This window comes from Mirounga angustirostris, unplaced genomic scaffold, assembly GCF_029215605.1.
Source record: "Mirounga angustirostris isolate CCGP_5_RB_7025 unplaced genomic scaffold, mMirAng1.0.hap1 SCAF_12, whole genome shotgun sequence".
Lineage (NCBI taxonomy): Eukaryota > Metazoa > Chordata > Mammalia > Carnivora > Phocidae > Mirounga > Mirounga angustirostris.
The window spans coordinates 2,705,354-2,726,660 of NW_026991720.1; the positions used below are offsets into that span (position 1 = coordinate 2,705,354).

Sequence of the window (21,307 nt, forward strand, 5' to 3'; positions counted from 1 at the left end):
AAATAATGAAATACGGAAGTAACAAAAGAGAACTCTGTATTGATTCACAAGGTAAAAATACACCTAGAGAATCCAAATTAAGTTTTAAGGTATTTCCAATTTTTTTTTTTTTTTAAAGATTTTATTTATTTATTTGACAGAGAGAGAGAGCGAGAGCAGGAACACAAGCAGGGGGAGTGGGAGAGGGAGAAGCAGGCTTCCCGCGGAGCAGGGAGCCCGATGCGGGGCTGATTCCAGAACCCTGGGATCATGACCTGTGCCGAAGGCAGACGCTTAACGAATGAGCCACCCAGGCGCCCCAAGGTGTTTCCAATTTGTATGTCGGAATAAGAGTCCCAAGACATTTCTGCTTTCCTAACCATCCAAGGGACAGCGATCTGAATTTTGATTCTCCACTGGGCCACTTTCTAGCATGACGCTATGCACTGCCTTGGTCCCATGTCCTCTCTAGAGACCAAACAGTAAAACTAGAGGAGGCCAATGAATGGAAAGAATAATTTATTTTTTAAAGATTTTATTTATTTGACAGAGAGAGAGAGAGAGAGATCACAAGCAGGCAGACAGGCAGGCAGAGGGAAAGGGAGAAGCAGGCTCTCCGTTGAGGAGGGACCCCGATGCGGGGGGCTCGATCCCAGGACCCTGAGACCATGACCTGAGCCGAAGGCAGATGCTTAACCGACTGAGCCACCCTGGCGCCACTGGAAAGAATAATTTAATGGCATATATTTGATGCCAGTTTAGGCTAGAAAAAAGTAGAGGAAACAAAACTGACTCTCTCCAGAGTAAATCTCACTAGGAAAACTCATAAATACAACATACTGTGCCTTTGTACTAACAGGATGTATAGAAGTCCAAGGCTCACAACAAAATACAAGAACATGAACAGACAACGAGATGCTTTTATTCCATAAGTAATTATAAACCTGAAATGCATAAATACGATTCTGCGCGGGTGTGATGTGCTAAGCCTGTCAGAGCCTTCCCGGGGTGCTGGCTGAGCCCCTGGCATTAACACCACAGCCCACAGAGGAAGAGCGAGGGCCAGCAGGGCCAGAGACAACAGTCAGGAGAAATGTGAGCTCACCCAGCACCCAACAAAACAGTTTCCTCTTTGCATTACCTGCACAATTATGAACATGTTCTCTTAAGAATAGTTCCTACCCACACAAAAAAACCCAAGGCCTCCAGGAAAATACGATTTTTTCTGGTTCAGAGAGACACACACAAGGGTGATCCTGTGATAAGTTGAAAGTTGCCAACATGCTACTGCAGGACTTGTTGGAAAAAATCCCAAGATACAGAACATGTTGGTTAGATAACTTAAAACTTAGGAATTAAAAAGAGAGGTGCGCCTGGGTGGCTCATTCATTAAGCGTCTGCTTTTGGCTCAGGTCATGATCCCACAGTCCTGGGATCAAGCCCCGCCATCGGGCTCCCTGCTCAGCGGGAAGCCTGCTTCTCCTTCTCCCACTCCCCCTGCTTGTGTTCCCTCTCTCACTGTCTCTCTGTCAAATAAATAAATAAAATATTAAAAAAAAAAAAAGAATTAAAAAGAGAGCTAAAAAGTTGTTCCCAATTTTGGTAAGCAGCTGTTTTCACACAGCATTCCTCTGTTGTTTCTCTGTGTATTATAAAATTATACAGCATGATTCTGGAATAGTCTTATAAAAAATACATTTTTTTCCCAGTGGAGAAAAAAACAACAAAAATTTTAGTAGCTAAGTTATTTTAAAGGAGAGGTGTTCATTAGTTTGAAAGCTGCTCTCTGAGAGCAGAGCAGTGAACTGCACCTCCCAGCCCGTGAGAAGCCCTTACTTTACACCAGCCACAACACACGCACCACCAACCATAAATGCCACGGGAAAAGGTCTGCTCCCAACCGTGGCTCCATGGCCCCACGGCCCCTCCTCGTAAGTTTTTAACTCAAGTAAAAAAATGAGACATTGACAAAGTCTGCCTAAACAAGACTTTGACAAAGTCAGCCTGAAACAAGGTCAAAACAGAAGATCACAGATACCATGAAGCTGCTTAATGCTTGGGTTCTCGCCTGAAAAAAACAAATTCATACAATGATAAAACAAGCTAATGTGATAAAGGCCATCTGCTTATCCACACTCTGAATCACAATGAACGGAGATGAGAAAAAACAGATTTGAAAAAATAGCACAGCCTCTGTTGAAGATGGAATTTCCAATTCATATTATTCTCTCAACATTTTTCTTACCGCCCATGAAAAAGTCACACTAATTTTAGTCTACAGACCTAGAAATGAAATAAAACTCAACTCCTTCAACCACCAGCGACGAGCTGTTCCCCAGCCAGCTCAGCCGCGCCCGGCCACATCCCTCCCAGCCGCACGGAGAGCGATGGCTGTCCGTCCGCTTGGGTCTCGCCGGCCCGCTCCAACAGCCCGCGTGCGCAGTTCCTCCCGGCTCCCTCGACGCACAGGACACACGGCACGTGCAGGGCCGCGAGCGGGTCCAGAGCACGCGGCCTGGCGAGGAGGTATGCGTGCTGACAGTGCATCTCCCGCGGGGGCATCCGCCTGCGGCAACGGCGTTACCGAGCCGAGTACAGACCTCCTCCAAACCGCAACGCCTGGGCCTCGCTAAAAATGCTTTAGAAGGGGCAGCGCCGTCCAAAAGGAAAGAAAGCAACGAGGCGCGCCCCGCTTCTGAAAGCATGTGCTTAAGATCATGCATTATTTCCCTTCAGAATTCTGTTGGTCCTTTTGTTTTTTCCAAGTGCGGGGGAGATGAGCGTGGAAGGGAAGACCGGAAACAGCCTCCCAAACAGTGCTGCTTAAAAGGAGCCACTCAATATACGCGCTCGCCCCCCACCCACAGGTGCTCACTGAATCTAAAGCTACACATAAAAGATTACTTGTTTTGTGGTAAAGGAAATTTTATTTTTAAAACAAACTTGATGGTTCTATCACAAATTCCCTACAAAAATAAGCTAAAACTGAGAAACACCTAGTTTGGGGACTGTCACGCTGGTCTTCCGTGAAGACTCCAGACAGACAACACGGGTCTCAGTCGGAAGGAGAATCGAAATGACAACTCTCGTCCCCGACCGCAAGTGCGGACGGGCTGGACCACATGAGTGTGACAGAGGCGGTTCGGACTTCCCTTTCTTCAAAACCCTTCTCTGGCAATTAGGACATTCTGAGTGAAGCACAGATTCCAAGAGGCACCAGTTACCTCGTCAACTTACCCCGCCTGACAACTTAATCACCCTGACCTTGGAGCTGACGTGCGGCCCATCTCCGCCACCGCTGTTTGCCCGGTGCATGACAGTCCTTTTCGCGCCGGGCTTGGCGTCCGGGGGCCGGCCCTGGAGGGACGCCACTCGAGCGGTCTGTGAGGGGGGTGGCGGCCCCTCCCCGTCCGCAGGTTTTACCTGCAGGACTTTGTGCTGAGCTGGACTCTGAGGCACGGTTCTGGCCTGTCTCAAAGGTTTCAATGGTTTCATCAGCTGTCCTTGACACTGCATGTTAGCACCAGACGGCACAAAATTTGATGTTTTGGGCGGAACAGTGGAAAGAGTGACATCTTGGTTTTTCACGAGCAGTCTGTTTTTCACGTTTTGTCTGACCTGTGCACCTGGGAAGGGTAACAGTGGGTTTCCATTGGCGGGCGACGGGGAGGCCGCCGGCTGCTCCGGCTCTGCCGAGGCCGGGGGCAGGTGGAGCTGCTGCTGGGCCAGCCGCTCGAGCAGCTCCTTCTTCCGCGCGCCCGCCTGCTGCTGCCGGCGCAGCTCCTTCTGCTTGAGGATCTCTTCTCGGAGGCGCTTCTGTTCTTCGATCTTCAAGCGATACAGCCTCGTTTCCTCGTCTTCGTCAGGAAACTGCAAGAGAACACAGGCCTGCTTCAGCGCGGAGGACGAGGCGAGGGGGGCCGACCCGGTCTAGCGCAACAGACTGAGAAAATGCACCTTCCAAAAACGATCCATTCAGGATCGGAAAGAAGCCACTCAAAATCTGCTTGTAGACTTTAAGTATAACTCCTCCCTCTGGGGAGGGGAAAAAATTACACACAGCTCAAGCTAATTTGGAAAATCTTATCAGAATATTAAAAACTATTGAAGTAATGTAAATTTCCACTCATTTACAAGTTTGAAACCAATTAAACTGTTCATTTAAGATATCAAAATATGTTTCGAATGGAAAGGCAACGGTAGGGAGACTGTGCTGTCACAGAGGTTTTATCTGGCTCTTCTCTGACGAACCAACAAAAGGTGGGTGTAAATGACCTGAAAGGGCCTGATTAGAACTATTGATTTTTCGTACAGAATTTTCAGCCTGATCTCAAACTCATTTGTCACAGAATAATTGGTTATAATGAACAGCACAAGTCAATCTCTCTGACCTTGAACTCATGCACTCTCCACAGAATCAAAATGCTGCCAAATGCAGTATTGGAATATTAATGGTACATAAGGAATGCTTTTAATATGCCAGCCCCAAACCACTCTGAAAGTCTACCCAAAAAATCTTTGAGAAAGTTCAGTAACTTTCATAAAAAGCATCCCATGAGGAAAGTTTATTAAAAGTTAAGCATTTGTTAAGAATTACAATTTTCTTTTAAAAAATCGCAAATAACCCTAATCCAGAGATCCTTTACAAAAGAACATAATAGGATTTAATCTCGCTACAATTCAGCTAATAACAAATAAGCCTTAAGAATTAGGAATTAAGGGCGCCTGGGTGGCTCAGTTGGTTAAGCGACTGCCTCCGGCTCAGGTCATGATCCTGGAGTCCCGGGATCGAGTCCCGCATCGGGCTCCCTGCTCGGCAGGGAGTCTGCTTCTCCCTCTGGCCCTCCCCCCCTCTCATGTGCTCTCTCTCATTCTCTCTCTCTCAAATAAAGAAATAAAAATCTAAAAAAAAAAAAAAGAATTAGGAATTAAGACCAAAAGGCAGCTGAGGAGTCCGTGGGTGCTCCTAGAACCCACGCAATGACCTACAGGACAGAGTCGGGCGTCATGAGGACTTGCCGGGCATTTCAGAAGCCATTCCAACCACCTTGGTTATCTACTTTCAAAGTCTAAGACAGAGCTGAAACAGCAAATCTGAAGGCAGATAAGGGCTCAGGGAGGCATCCAGAGCAAGACACGATGTTAAGAGAAGACAAACAGGAGGATGTGGACAACAGCTCAAAGCGGGGCCGTGGCTTTCAGGGAGAGGCAGACTGCTGGGGGAAGTGGCAGGTCCAGAGCACCGCCATTTCAACACGGGAATAATTCACATTCTCCAAGGATTCTCCCCAAACAATCAAGGAAGAATTAATGTACGTTCAGGTACATAGGAGGAAATACCTGTACATAGATCTGTCCTTTATTATATCATTACCAATTGGGTGAACGTAGAGAAAATAAACCACGTTTACCCAAGCCAAATACAAGACCTCTTAAAAAGTAAAATGCTCTCACTCTTGGTCCACTGCATGTGTCCACAGAATGACAAGCGAATACATTAAGACATAAAACTTAGGGGCGCCTGGGTGGCTCAGTCATTAAGTGTCTGCCTTCGGCTCAGGTCATGATCCGGGGGGTCCTGGGATCGAGCCCCGCATCGGGCTCCCTGCTCAGTGGGAAGCCTGCTTCTCCCTCTCCCTCTCCCCCTGCTTGTGTTCCTGCTCTTGCTATCCCCGTGAAATAAATAAATAAAATCTTAAAAAAAGACATCCAACTTACGCTACGGCTCCCTGCAAGTCTCGCTTCACATACAAAGCACCTGCTGGGTTCTACAGAAAACTTCCCCAGAAGCCCGCTCCAATCAACTGCTGTCACGAGAAAAGCCCGAAGTGGCCAGTGGTTTGCCTAAAGCTCATTTCGCTCAGTTTATTCAGCCACTGTTACTAGAAAAATAAAGTGTCACGAGACTTAATTTTTCTGAGCCAAATCAGGTTACATATACAAGGAGCTAGCTATTAGGACTATAAGCAAGATAAAATTTTTAGCAAAAATTTCTTTTTATAAACTACCCTGACCCACTTTATAAATCTACCTAATTTTTTCATATATTGATCTTAAAATAAAAAAACTCACCCCCCTTCTTCTAATATGATCTTAGTAAATACTAACACTGTATTTTGACTTTGTGTTTACTTCCTCATGTGGTAGCATTACATTACCACTGCTGCAAGAATTTATTAGGAAAACCTGGGCACTTGAGTGGTGCAGTTGGTTACATACCTGACTTTTTTTTTTTTAAGATTTTATTTATTCATTTGAGACACAGAGATAGAGAGAGAGCATGAGCAGAGGGAGAGGCAGAGGGAGAGGGAGAAGCGGGCTCCCCACGGAGCCGGGAGCCCGATGTGGGGCTCGGTCCCAGGACCCTGTGATCATGACCTGAGCGCAAGGCAGACGCTTAACCATCTGAGCCTGAGCCACCCAGGCACCCCCAAACATCCGACTCTTGATTTTGGCTCAGGTTGTGCTATCAGGGTCGTAAGATCAAGCCCCGAGTGAGGCTCTGCACTCGGCAAGGAATCTGCTTGGGGTTCTCTCTCCCTCTCCCTCTGCCCCTCCCCTCCACATGCTCGCTCTCTAAAACATAAATAATAAATCTTAAAAAAAATTTTTATTAGGAAAAGCTGACCCCACCCCCAAATTTCAATGGAAAGGTAACTGATTAGGAAAACGTGACTTACTCTTTCACACCTATATTACCTAATGAAATTCTTCACGCTGATATCTATATTATGTTAATAAATGATACTAACTTATTACTATACACGTTCTACATGGTTTTTAAAAATATTGGTGTAACTTCCACATACTGATCTTTTCCCACGTCCCAGACACAAAGGCCACTGTTAGCAACAGTGGACCCTTCCCTGGGTGTGTCACTAACCTACGGACAGCAGACTCCCATGCTTGGTTAGGACCTACGTCTCACAGATTCTGCTCAAGTGCCGCATCTGTATTTCTAGGGAGCAGCCTGGGACTGAATGCCCATCGCACGGAAGCATCAGGCAAACAGATTCAATAATTTGCTACTCCCCCCACCCCAGGAGGTAACATGTTCTACAGCATCAGCTACAACTACACAAATACAGAAACACTGCCTAACATCATAAGGATGTGAGGATGAGAGTGTGTCCCACATGGACAAGGCTGTAAGGTTCAAAGAAGGATGTGGTTGGACAAAAGTGAAGGTTTTATGAAAACCTCGCTGGACGAGAGTACACTAATAGGTACAAGCTGATTATAAGGCTTCAAGTATTTTTTAATGAAAACGGTCTTACCTCTGGTTCTGTTTTCGCCTCCTCTTTGGGCTGAACCACAGGGCTGACTGGCTTGACTCTGGCTTCAGTCTTACCCTGTGCGCTCCTGGGCCCGGCCCCCGGCCTCGCGGGCGGGGACGTGCTGGCGATCGGCTTCCCAGGAGCTGCAGGTGTGGAAGAGCAGCGGCTGCTACTCATTTCCATCACGTGCGACGGTGCTATGGGCAACTCGCGCAGATTACTGTTTCTCGGAGCGGTTGGCTGCATCTGCTGCATTGGCCGTTTGCTTACATTCTGAGTTGTATTCTACCACAAGAAGGAAGAAATGTGAATTACAACTGGATAGTTGGAGAAAGAACATAAAAAGGAACATTATTAGATAAAAATATTGTAAAAACCATTTTAGTAAGCGACTTCTCCTTCTGGGGTGCGGATCACTTTTCCACGGTGAACCCTTTCTTCCATGCATAACGTTCCCGCTCTACGGGGCAGCACAGACTACTGCTGAGGGTCAGGGCTGGTCCAGGTTACCCTACTGGTCTACAGATAGGCTCCTCCTGAACAGAAATTTTACACCAGGGGACTGCAGCTGGTGCCTGAGGATGGGGACTGACATTTTTAACAAAGGACTGCTGGCACCACTTTTACTGGGCCCCTAAATTTAAGGTGGAAGAAGAAAAGAATCAAGCAGTAAGTCAGTATCCTAAGAAAACTACACCCTGCAGAAGAAACACGCTCAAACGTTTTACCCGAGAGGAAATTCTTAGTCACGCTCATCCCCTGGATTCTTAACAGAGAGCCAACAGCTAGAGGAGCGTACAGGTAGGAGGGACGGCTGGGAGAGGACTGGGCTCTGAGAGCACCAGGTCAGTGTTTACGGGCACAAGGCAGGGGTGTATCTGCCACTGCTGTAATAAAATGAAGCCTCAGTTACAATGCACCTCTCCGAAAGTCCTTCCTCATTTCTGCTATCATGTTAGTCTCAATACTACTTTAAGAAAGAAAGAGGCTGGTATGAGAAAAATTGAAATTAAAAGTAGCTAAGTGACATGCTTGAAGCTGCAGGTCAAAGGGACAATACTAAAAGGAAAATCCAACTACCTCCCCTTGGCCCAACACTCTCAACCATTCGCCTCTTTACGGAGTTATTTAATGGAGAACAAGGCAACAGCAGTGACTACTGTCTTGTGTTTACGGAGCAATCAAGCACGTTTCCTAGTTTCCTTCAATGCGAGACGAGTCACACCCTAGCTGATGGTACCTGAGCCTCTACCCTCACAACTAAATGCACTGTTAATCTCCCACCATTAAATACAGGCTTCATGGAGGCAGGAAACTGCTCTCTTTTGTTCACTGGTGCGTTCCCAGGAACTGGAATGGTGCCTAGCAACAGACGCTAGTCAGACAATTCTTCCTGAATTCATTTACTTATTTATTCAGAGCCCAAGGAGATAGAGACAATCTCACCATCAAAAGTAGGCTACCGGCAAAGGCAGAGTGCCCACCGCCCACAAGTATTTGCCAAAATTATGTGTCTACGAATAATACCGTCTATCACTATGGAAATATCTCCATACACAAAGTAAGATGAGGAAGTACAGAATAACGATGCAGTCTTCCAGGCACAAACGGGACATCATTAATTTCTGTAGTCAAAAAAATCCCGTTTCCTAAGCAGTTTGTGAAACACACACTCACTTTAGAGAAACGTACTACACGTGTTCAGTAATTAAATCACAACTGGAAAATATGCCAGCTCCCAGGTTCTGCCCCCGGGAAGACACTCACATGCCGCAGCCCCTGGCGCTGGGGGCACTGCATCCGGCCGCTGCTGGGCGGAGGCTGGGCCGTCTGGACGTGAGGCCTAAACTGGGGCTGCGACATGGGCATGAGCGGCGGAGGCGGGACGGAGAGGTGGTGGTGGTGCTGGTGCTGCGGCTGGTGAGGTGGCTGTGGGGGCGGCTGGTGCTGCGGGGGCGGCTGCAGCGGAGGCTGGTGCTGCGGCTGGAGCGGGGGCTGCTGCTGGGGCTGGGGCTGCGGCTGGTGCGGAGGGGGCAGTGGGGGGTGCAGAGGCCCCTTCCATGCCAAAAGAAAGAGAAACAACGGCTTGTAAACGTATATACTAGTGACGTTCCAATTCGGCCATCCCCTTAAAACCCCCAACCAGAAACCTGAAGTGGTGCTGAAATTTCATTTTAGAATTTGTGGATAGAGGTAATATGATCTTAAATGCAGTAAAAAGCCAAAAGCTATGCTCGTGCATTTTGCATTTGCCCTAAGTCCTCTTCACCCCAAAATTCCAGGCATTTGTTCTAAGGAAACAACTAAGGATGCAAACAAACACAATGTTAAGGATGGTGCCCGCAGCACTGTTTCTAATACCAAAGTACTGAAATCAGTAAACATGTCCAAAGAGTAGTGGCCGCCATGAAATGTAAACTTGTGCAGCATTTTTTAAACGATGCAGTGAGAGCTAATTCACGAACAGGAGATCCTGCTACTGTGTTAACAAGAGCACGGTGACAGGATGCACTAGGACAACCCGGGAAACCACAAGCACCCAAATGCTGGTGGTGACTGTTCCTAGACGATGGGATTTCTCAATTTCCTTTTTAAATACTCAAATATTCCTGCAACAGAGATGTATTCATATTTTTTCATCATATTTTTTAATAAAAAGAAAAAGGAAGAAACATTTTATCCTACTTTAACACATGAAATAATAATTTTTTTTTTTTTAATTTCGATAGTCTATGTGTTTCTAAATAGTTGATTCAAGTAGCATCATTCTGTATCTTAACAGTAAGCTTAAATCTGAGCAGAATCATACGGGGCAAGAAGGATCTCACAGAAACTCCCAGGCCCCCATGAAACACAACCTACAGCAGAGGGCACTCAAATCTTTCAAACAACGGGGGAACAGCAACTCCGTTTTCCCCTCCATGCAAAGAATCTTTCTACTACATTTTGCAGGCACATAATTTGACAAAGAACCTTATTTCCATTGGTGAACCTTTCAGGAATCTTGCAATGATGAGCCAAAGTATTATCCAAACATGTCCTAAATTTATTAGCAGTACCACCTTTAAAAAATCTGAATACTGAATTTTTTCATTTCCCCCAAAATGACAATCACTTTTTTCCATTTCTCCTACTATTAGGGGAAAAAACAATATTGTTAAGAAAGTTGCCTTTAATAAGTAGCACGTTGGAGACTAAACCTTTATTCTTTACATCATCTCCACATTCTAGAAGACTCAGATAGCAACAGGAAACTTCCATTTTATGAAACACAAAGATCCAAAGCTCCAGGTGCACCCCTCTTCCATGCAGCCCGCCAAGATCCATACCTGCAGGTTAGGCTGTGCGTGGGTGGGCAGAAACGGCTGTCCCGGGCCAGGCAGGAAGGGCTGCCGAGGAGGGATGAAAGGCCGCGTGGCCGCTGAGCCTGGCTGGCTAAAGTGAAGGATCCCCACTGGACCTGGTGGCTGGAGAGTCGGCCTGACAGGCCTCTCTCTGGGGAACACGGGCTGCTGTCCCTGCTGATTAAACGCTGGTCCAGGCTGAGTGAACGGTAAGGGACTAGGGGTGGGCACCGGGTGAGTGCTGCTAAGAAGCGTGGGGGGCGGTGGCGGCGGAGGGGGGCTTCGCTGTTCCAGAAAAAGATGACTCGGGAACCTTGGTTCACCTGAAACTGAACAGTGGTGCAACATTACCCTCGGCTTGTACACAACACGCCTTTCACACAACAGCAGTTTTATGTACCATCTTACTGAGAACAAAAATTACAAGTGGTGGGTAGGAGGTGAATGCTACATTTTACAACTTATTTCTAGATTACTTCATTACTCCTTTTCTATAGAGGACTGCCTCCTTTGTAGGAGATTCTCACATTGTAGATACCAACAATGTCCAATTTTAGCATCTGAAATGACAGGAAGTGCTCTGGTACAAAAATCTGACAATCTTCACAAAAATCTCCTACTGGAAGCTCAATTCAGTTTAAAACATGAATGTGTTCAGGCACATCACCCAGTACGACTTTGTTCTGTGAGCCTGCACAGTCCTTTACCTCCTAAGAAGAAAGGGTCTCGCTCCTGTGGCGGGGGCGGGGCCCTCCACTGGTCCTGGAGGGGAAGTCGTGGGGGCTGGCTGAAATTGCTGGGTACAGGCCCAGGTGCATGCTGCGGGAACTCTGGAGGGCCCTACGGAACAAAGGGAAAACAAGATGAGAGGCAGGAAAATAGTCGGCCATTTCCAGAAATGAATACATACGTGGTTCCAACCTGAAAACATCCAGTAACTGCCTCCTATAGCCCCCCATATATAACTAGATGTTATGAAGTGATCCTACCGTTAATGAAACAGTCAAACATCAAAATGCAGCACTGAAACATGAACTCCATGTTCCAGTATCACTATAGCAGAATAAGAACATTATCTTTAAGCTTACTGAAACCTATGCGATTACTGACCCTTCTTGCCCATTAATCTAAAAGGCTAAATGTCTACCTCCATCGTCCTTGGCACTGATCTTCTTGAACATGCTATAATTTGCTGCCTTTTGAACACAACCATAAACTACAGTTATGAAGCTGCTTTGTTTCTAAAGAAGAAAAAGACCCTGAATGTGTACCATAATAAACATCAGCAAGCTCTGATGTAACAGGACAATGTGAAATATTTAAGAAACCGAACCATATATGTATTGCTACAAAAGACATGTTTCAAAGTCAGATTCCACTGGATAAGACACTTTGAACTCGTACAGATTAACATTCTTCCACTAGAACTCTAGAGACAAACTAAATTACTTCATTTTTTAGTTGGCCTTTTAAGTATTCATAGAGATCTTTAAAAGTACTACATTTGCATTCTTTTTTTTTTAAGATTTTATTTATTTATTTAAGAGAGAGAATGAGAGAGAGAGAGCACGAGAGGGAAGAGGGTCAGAGGGAGAAGCAGACCCCCCGCTGAGCAGGGAGCCCGATGTGGGACTTGATCCCAGGACTCCAGGATCATGACCTGAGCCGAAGGCAGTCGCTTAACCAACTGAGCCACCCAGGCGCCCTCACATTTGCATTCTTTCTTTGTTTTTTGGGGGGGGGGGAGGGAGTGAGGCATTTAAAGAAAGCCTCACCAATTTTTTTCACTTCTCCAGAAAGAATTCATTAATTATACAGATCATCAAAATAACTGTCATTTAAAAACATCTTTGAAACTCAGCATTTCTAAACTTTTAAAAATCATGCTCCTTTCTCATAAACTTGAAATTCTAACTCCTTTTCTGTCATCTTATTACTAATACATTTAGCTGTTGCCTCTAAATGTGACAGCATCTTACAACATTGAAAATGTTTTTGCAAACTACATTTACCTTCCCTCTCTCCTTAAAAGTCTGTTTTCCCTGTGGCATTGTAAGAACAATGCACAGTAAACGGAATAGCACCCATGAAAAGCTCCAGAAAAGCCCATCAGGCATGGAAATGGCCCATCGGCAAGAGGACTGTCACCACTGGGAGAGTCCAAGAGAACTATCCTGGAGAACCGTGGGATCCAAGTCAACTCTTGGGAACACTGGGTCTGTCCAAGTTCTGAGAATCACGTAACAAGTTTAAAGACCAAGTCATAACACCTGGACTAGTGCTAGAGCGACCTGCGAGGGAACCTGTGGGTCTGCCTGCATGCAGGGCGTGGGGGCGGCAACGGGACGGGCCCTGGTGAGGGAGACTCGGGAAATGGACTAGTGAAGTGCTGGGTCTGGAAATGGGTGGGCTACCTGGATTCAATGCCAATTCTCTTGTTCCTCTGGCTGGTCTTGCAGCCCAGGGGAAGCCAGGTCAGGAGCCCAGAGAACTGAGCCAGAGCCCAGGGCAGGGTGTGAACCAAGGCTAAGGTCTAGTTACCAGCAAGCCACAACGGGAGACACTTCTGCTTTGCACAGATGCCCAGCCTCCGTACACGTGAGCCAACGCTCCGGACACAGCCCCTACGGCACAGTGACCAACGACTGCAGTGATCTGCCCAGGATTTCAATAAACCACCTTGGTAAAGCCAACGTGAGCCAGTCGAGGATTGATACCGTATGAGCACCGACTTCAGAGTAAGGGCCAATGGGCACTGGGGGCCCTGAGTCCCTCGGCACAATGGCCACAGTGGTCACTGGTGCCTTACATACTCCACATCAAGTTCTGTGCAGAGCCCCGACCACCTGAGCTCACGAACTCAAAGCACAGCAGGAGCGCAAGACCCATTTCACAGCCAAGGAAACGGAAACTCAGGACATTAAATAATTTGCCCACGATGACATCATTCTATTTTCTTTTAAATTTTATTTATTTTATGATTATCATTTTTTAAGTAGGCTCCACGCCCAACGTGAAGCCCAGTGTGGGGCCTGAACTCACGACCCTGAGATCAAGACCTGAGCCCAGGGCAAGAGTTGTCGGACACCCAACCGACTGAGCCACCCAGGCGCTCCTATTTTTTTTTTTTTTTTAAATCAAGAGATTTCAATACTCAAGAAAAACAAGTTAAAAGCTCCCAAAGGGTTCATTTTTTTCTTAACATGAAAATGAAACACGGGAAGTTTCAACCCATATGATATAAATCTTATCAAAATTACTAAATTTGGGGATTTTAAAAACCAGATTTTCTCTTGACTCAGACATGAAAACAATAGCCTACAGCTAACAGAACTGTGAATTCTGGAAACCATCACGTCATACACAAACTTCCATATTTCATACCTCATCCCCGTCTTTGGAAAATTTTCACTCTACCCGCTGTCTCAGCCAAAATGCAAAATCTCTACAGAGAAGGGCTTCTCCGGTAAGTCCTCGGTACAGGCACTCCATTTTCTCCTGCCCTACTTTCCTCTCTTGCAGCTCCGTCTGGCCGGCTCACGATTTCGGGAGATCTGCCCTGCACATGGCCCATGGACCATGTACCTACCCACATGTCCCACTTCTCCACACACCACTGAGTGCTGCTGGATAAAGCTGGAATCACTAAGAGTGTGGATTTCACTTTAATTGGCCTATCAATGTCCCTCGGCAGTTTCTCACCTACTGCCCAGGATACTCTGCCATCTCAGAGCATCTCCTGGTCCCTCCGCCCTCACGGCTCTGTCCTCCCTAATGCTCCTACCACGTAAGGTGCTTCCTCCTCTGGGCTGATAGGGACTCCCAGTCCTCTCACCCAGCAATGCTCTCTGCATCCTGTGTCCTATCTGCTTTCATTCCTATCCATCTACATAGAACATTCTAGCATGAATAATGTGCTTGCTGCTAACGTTCACTCTATGATGACACTGGTCAGATTTTTCATTAAAAAGTAGGAACGGTACGCTAAATTATGACCAGGGTTGAAAGTATTACACTACTGATTTGTTGGCAAGCTTTCATCCTGAATTTGAGTCAGCAAAATTCAGGGCTCGTAACTCATGCACTGCATCAGTCGAGGAGCTGAAAAAACACAGACGCAGGGACACAGTTCAGAGAAGAGGACAGACAGAATAAAACGTACTTTCTTAGAAAGAGGGGGAGTCCTCGGGTTATTTCCACTCAGCCCTGAGGTCCTGTGTTATACCAAGAGCTGGAAAGCAGCGGCATTCATTGTGGGAACTACTTACAAACGTACCAACTGTTGCACCCACTCCAACAAAGGGGAGAGCAAAGTGTCATTTCTCCACGGTCCCGAGCCACTCCCGGACCAGCACTGCTGTGGCCTGCCCCAGGCAAGCCCCACCGGCACTCCTTTCCCGTGAGTGCCCTACAGGACCCAGTGTGCACCGCGTTTCCGTCCGTGTCACCCACGCCTCGGATCGGAGGCACAAGTCGGGCCCAGGCAACTGCCTCTGGAGCTGGCACTCCTTCACGCGGGGACCAGCAGTTTCTCCTCACCTTCCTCCTGACTCTACTCATAATTACAGGAAGCGGAAAGAGGCTCCTGACTCTTCTGTCTTGACTAAAAACCATGGCTTTCTTCGTGATTTAGCAGGTGAAGGCCCAATACTTCCTGCTAGTTTTCGCACCGGGCTTACATCATGCAGGGTTTACAGAGAACTGGAAAATACTCGGTTTCTTCTAAAATCTGTTGGAAGCGATAAATTCCACGACTGCGTTATCCTGCCCCACGTCCCTCCCCTGCTGAGGAAGTCCCAGACAGGACTGGCCACATGGCTGCGACAACAGGGCTCTTCAGAGCCTTCGTTTTCTCCTTCCATTAGAGAGTTAATTTCAAGGCCTCCAAAAGATAGGTTTTCTCATTATAGATAAGGCAAAATGTAACTGGAAAAGTAGACTGGCTTCCCTTCCATTATAAGCAGAAGGTCTGCTAAGTTTTGATTTTGACTTTGCCCCAGATTGAGATCAGGGTAAGTATTCTCAACCCCCTTCATCCGTTTCCAAAAGGAAGCAGTTACTGAATTATGAGAATGAACTCAAAGAGAAACCAATGTGGTTAGTTTTCAACATTCCTGGGAGATTATTTTAAATATTCATAACTAGTTCTAAAGACATTTTTGTATTAAACTGAAATACACTGGGATCATAAATCTTGCCCCCTTTAGAATTCTAATATTGTGATTTTCATCTCTTTCCAGACCTTCTTTCCTTTTACTAATTATCTACGTGCTGCCTGATTGCATTTAGACACAAGCATTCAAAGGTGAGCAATATGTAACGAGGCCCTCCCATACCCTTTCTTCATCAGTCCCTGTTCAGCCAGAACCGGTCTTCCAGCTGGTCGTCTCTCCGAAAGGCGCTGGCTGGCAGAGGCTGAGGGAGCAGGTGGCAGCACCCGCCCTCCCATCACCTAGCACAGCCCTGAGCATGCCACCGAGCCTCTCTGGGCCTCCGTTCTCTTATCTAGAAAAGGCAGGGATACTGATGGGACCCGCTTCTCAGGGGAGGAGATGAGAGAACACGTTCAAAGTGCCTAGGACAGTACCCGGTGAGTAAGAGAAGTTCACAACGCCCGCCGCTGCTGTCATCCATACGTGACGTTTCTGCAGACAGCATTCCATACCGTAAGCCTAACACAGAGCTGCTGACGAGCGCCATGTCTCCTCACACAGCGCAAAACAGACCAGCGCGGGCCCCCTTCCTGCAGTCTCACCCGAGTCACAGGAGGCTTCGCAGCGGAGCCGCCAACACCCCAGCAGGCCCACGCCTGTCGCACACCCACTCCACTGCTCTCTGCCCTTCAACTGACAGGCCCGGGAGGGGTGAGACCATGGTCTCTTTTATTCACCAATGCATTTTCATGCTTGGCACAGGGCCTGGTACACGACGTTTACAGGTATTTAACAAATGAATAAACCGCCTATTTCTAATAGCAAGGAAATCCCAGCCCATTTGAATCTAAAACACTACAGTGGGTTAAACCCTGGCTGCCCACAGAGCACACAGACAGTAGATGGCTGAGTGCTCTAGGACAGACATAAGGGAGGCTGGAACAGACCGACGAGGCACTGGGCAGCGAGCCCCGGAGGCTCTTGGGCCGAGCAGACTGAGAACATACACAGCGCACCAGGACCAAAGAGAAGCCAACATCAACAGAATCCAGTTCTCTGACTTAACTGTAGGATAGAAATCATTTTAACTTGCTCTACTGTGATGTAAAATAGAGGAAAAGTGAGATGAACAGGGACTCCTCCATCCTGCAACCATCCCCCTATTTTCAGAGAACAGAAAATGAAGAATGAAAATTAGACGGACGGTCTGTGGGCTATCCTTCCAACGCTGCTGTTTTAAGGAGCACAGCCCAGGCCAGTTTCCTTCTGGGCTGTAGACTGAACTTAAGAATCATACACCCGTGGGGCGCCTGGGCGGCTCAGTCATTAAGCGTCTGCCTTCAGCTCAGGTCATGATCCCAGGGTCCTGGGATCGAGCCCAGTGTCAGGCTCCCTGCTCAGAGGGGGGAGCTTGCTTCTCCCTCTGCCTCTGCCCCTCTCTCATGCTCTCTCTCTCAAATAAATAAATAAATCTTAAAAAAAAAAAATCATACACCTATAAGATGCAGGATACTCATATAAACCACACAGAAGAACCAGAGTAAAATGAAAAGTAAGTAAATAAAAACCACTTCATTTTACCCAAATGGTAGTACTTAGCAATAATCGTGCACCACACATATGATAACAAGGCATTTTTACAGGGTCAATCCTAAAAGTAAATACAGATCGACAAGTTAGAACTATACTCCTTCAGCCAGAAAATACTCAAGGAAGAGTAAAATAAAACATGGTGGGAGCAAGTCTGCATAATGGCAAACCTGACCATAACTACCCTAACAGCATGATAAATGTATCCATAAATAAAATGTAAATATGTAAAAATAAAGCCATTTGTAAAACGTAAAAAACTAAACCAAAAATTATATAATATAAAAATAAATGCCATTTCTAGAACTGAGGCAAATCTGGATAGCTCTATATGGCAGTTTGTCCAAGCTCAAAGAAGTCAATAAGAAAAAGTGAATGTAATTATCTTGTTAATGTCGCAGGATGCTCGTAGAAATACAAATCCGTTATTTATGAGGCTATTTGGCTTTATATAAAAATTAGCCGCCTTCCTCCCCACCAAGGACACAGACCCCTGATGTTCCCGTCTGTGCCCACATCTTCTTCCTGAGCACCAGCCAGGCTACCTTTCCCAGCCAGTCCTGCAAGGCAATGTGGCTGGCCGCGTGACCACGTTCTCAGCCGACAGCATGTGAGCAGAAGTGATGCAGGCCAGTTCCAGACCTGGCCAGTTACAAACAAACTCCCAGGACTGACCCTCACCCTTTCCCCACCATGCAGAGGCCTGTGGGGCCCAGAGGAAGGAGCCCAGAGGGCAAGGTGAGTGAGAAGAACACTTCGCAGTACCGAGCCCCTACAGGCTCAGGGTTGGTCAGTCACTGCACTCCAGCTGATCCTCCTGTGCTGGACACTCTGGGGCCATCACCAGGTCCCCTTTGCATGCAGGTGCCGCAGGCCCCAACTGTTGCAAATGCTGTCCTGGCCAATGGGTGCTGCTCCTCCAAGACCTGCCTATGACAGTCCATGGCCCACTGCCCCAGAGTGGACAACTCTGAGGGAGGGCTTATGCTCCAGAGGCCCCCCTCCCACTCGACCCCCCAAGGATCAGGCCAGGGCCAGAATCTTTGACCTGAAACTACATAGTAGCCCAGTTCCACCCCCTTCCATCCCCAGCGCCCTTACCTAATCCTGTGCCCCCAAATCCCCATCTTGGGCTCTGCTCCTGCTGACCCAAGGTTACCGCCCACCCTATATACTGCTGCTAGCTAACTCTGCAGGGGACTCCTCTGCTATCTCCTTCAAACCCTAGAATGCCCTATGAGGTAGGGATTCTGCTCACAGAATCTTGTGAGCATTTCAATATCTCACACCCAGTACACGGCTAGAAAGTGGCAGGGCCTGGACTCACTCCCGGGTCACCCATCTCCACAGCACACGTATTCACCCACTGTGCTTGTTAGGAACAGTTATTTCATGTTCCGTCGTCTGTCTCGCTGTTTCATTATCACATATGTATATGTAATTGTGTGAGAGTATGTGAGTGCTGTGGAGTCAAAAAAAACCAGTAAATACTAAATCAAGTCTAGAGTCAGCCAGCCATGGAAATTCCATGGCTGGCCTGAATGGTAAGAGAAATTAGCAGTTCTTATCTGATCAACCTAGGAGAAACTGATAAAGGAGGCAGGACCAGAGATGTTCTCTACAATTTAGAAGAAAGCGCTGACTCAAGTTGAGTAAACAAGGAAATTTCTGGCTTTGGTATTTTGTCCAACAGAAGAAGAATGGAAGAAGAGGGTTTTGCCAGAATAGCCTTGAAACCACAGGCTGACACCAGCCAGGTGGGATGACCTGGGGCAGCCAGGTGGAGGGCAGCGAGCACCAGGCAGGCCTGATTAAGGCGCCTCGACCAGGCCCAACGACACTGGCGGGGGAGAAAGAGCTTTACTGACACCTGCATCAAATCTGACCAGAGAGAAGCCCATTTCCAAGACATCAAATGCCTGCGTAAGGGCCAGAGGGTAGGAAGATTAGAAAAAAGGGGCAGATAATTACAAGATATTATTCAGAAAGAAAGTCAGTGGCTGATACATGAAGTGAAGCAGAGTGACAAATAGTTACTTCTCCAGAGGTAGCAGATCACGACAGACCCAAGGGAGAAATCATCTGGGGAAGACACGCAGGCCCCTCACTGCGTCCACTGGCCTCAACGGATAACAGAACCTGAGAATTTGAATACTTACATGAACTTTAAAATTTTCAAGCTTTAAGATCCTAAAAGCTTCTTATTGACTATCATCAGAATTGCCTTTTTGAAATAGAAATTAAACAATTAGCAGGTATCATGAAGCTCACGGTGCCATTTTCCTCACTGGTTTCTATTTCACTTTGAACAGAGGTCACTTTTTTTCCCTTTATTTACATGAATTCCGGCCGTAAGTTTTAGCCATGTGGAAACGACTGCTAATTGCTTACCACCTAGTATAAATTCTCACTCCTTCCTAAGTAATAAAACGGCTGCACTGCCCACCTAAAAATCCTTGAACTTGTCACAAGGGTGTGACTAGGTTCTGACCAACAAGACTTCGCTGGCATTGTGGGATGGGGGCCCTCGGGAGGCTCCTTAGGGGCTGCCTCAGGTGGTACACACCTTTCGTCCCCATCCTTCCTCCTCTTTTGGCCTGGAATTTGGGTAGAAAAATATATGGGGGGCGCCTGGGTGGCTCAGTTGGTTAAGCAACTGCCTTCGGCTCAGGTCGTGATCCTGGAGTCCCGGGATCGAGTCCCGCATCGGGCTCCCTGCTCCTTGGGAGCCTGCTTCTCCCTCTGCTTCTCTCTCTCTCTCTCTCTGTCTCTCATGAATAAATAAATAAAATCTTTAAAAAAAAAAAAAAAAGAAAAAGAAAAATATATGGGTCCCTGTAACATCAAAGAATTGCTATACCAACCCAGAACTTTCTCGTTTTTATGCAAAAAGTAAAGACACTTGGTTTAAGTCATTGTTAAGTGAGTTTTCTGTCATGTGCAGCCTCATTCACACCCTGACCCCGAACCAGTCAAGTACAACACCGTATCTTTCACAAACACGGTGCCAAGAAACAGGCACAACAAACAACTTTCCCTTTAAGGGATGAAGAAACTCAGGTTTAGAGAGTTAAAAGTGGATTAGCCCACACTCCACTGTCCACACAAAACTCAAGACACGAAGGCCCATTTTCGGACTCTTGCTTTATGAAGTGCTCTTTCTGCTGTCACACACTGCTTTCGTCTGTGACCAATGTGTCTTCAGGTAATGCTGAGTAAGCCACGGTTCCAGGCTGGCATTCCCCACCTTGGAGGCTCTCCTGATGGGCGCATTCATTTAAGAACTTCTATCATTTCACGGGTATAAAAGATAATAAATTACCAATTCCCTCCACCAAATGCACAATTATTTTAAGACTGTTAGTGAACTGTGAATACATCATTTAACAGAACTTTCAGTACTAATTCGTCTGCCTTTTGAAAGAAAAGGCTACCTTAATCCTTTCAACTAATTGCTCTATTTTGCTTTTCTTTATATCCCTTTAAGAGTCTAAGGTAAAAAAATTATCATTCTCATACAATTCTTATACAAACCGCACTCTCACGTGTTCCGCATCTCTTGTTAATTACATGATGTTATCTGTGTTAATCCTACTCAGGAAGAACTGACAACTTCAACCACAAAAAAAAAAGATGAGAACTCTGCATAAATTGCTTAGCCCAAAGTTAATCGTATAATGCAGAGAATAAAGAGGCTCTAACAGCTATTGTATGACTTATCAGCTTCCCTAACAGGGTCACTTGGTATATTTTAATAAGACTAATTAAATACCTTAACAATGTCATTGAAACTTCATGAATCTTTCAATGAATTACAACCTTCCTTTACAGCATGTTTTCATTTATTAATCTCACTTAAAATGCAAAGAACTATATAAGAGACCAACAGACACTTAAGAACGCCTCTCAGTTAATTCTGATTAAATGTGGGTTAAATGCAGAGAATAAAGACCACTAGTGACCC

The 21,307-nt window shown here is 46.5% G+C and overlaps 1 protein-coding gene across 14 annotated transcripts in view; it reads right to left on the reverse strand.

Annotated features, from left to right (window-relative positions):
- Nucleotides 1-21,307, reverse strand: part of RBM33 (RNA binding motif protein 33) — a 127,359-nt gene that overhangs the window by 33,507 nt on the left and 72,545 nt on the right. For 11 of the 14 annotated variants that reach the window (XM_064575672.1, XM_064575673.1, XM_064575674.1 and 8 more), the window contains 5 exons: nt 11,308-11,440; nt 10,586-10,929; nt 9,024-9,311; nt 7,257-7,541; nt 3,217-3,849 (listed from right to left, as the gene is read on the reverse strand). In XM_064575672.1, the coding sequence (XP_064431742.1) occupies nt 3,217-3,849; nt 7,257-7,541; nt 9,024-9,311; nt 10,586-10,929; nt 11,308-11,440 (1,683 nt within the window). The remainder of the gene's footprint in view (nt 1-3,216; nt 3,850-7,256; nt 7,542-9,023; nt 9,312-10,585; nt 10,930-11,307; nt 11,441-21,307) is intronic. The other 3 variants (XM_064575679.1, XM_064575677.1, XM_064575676.1) reach the window with 1 other exon arrangement.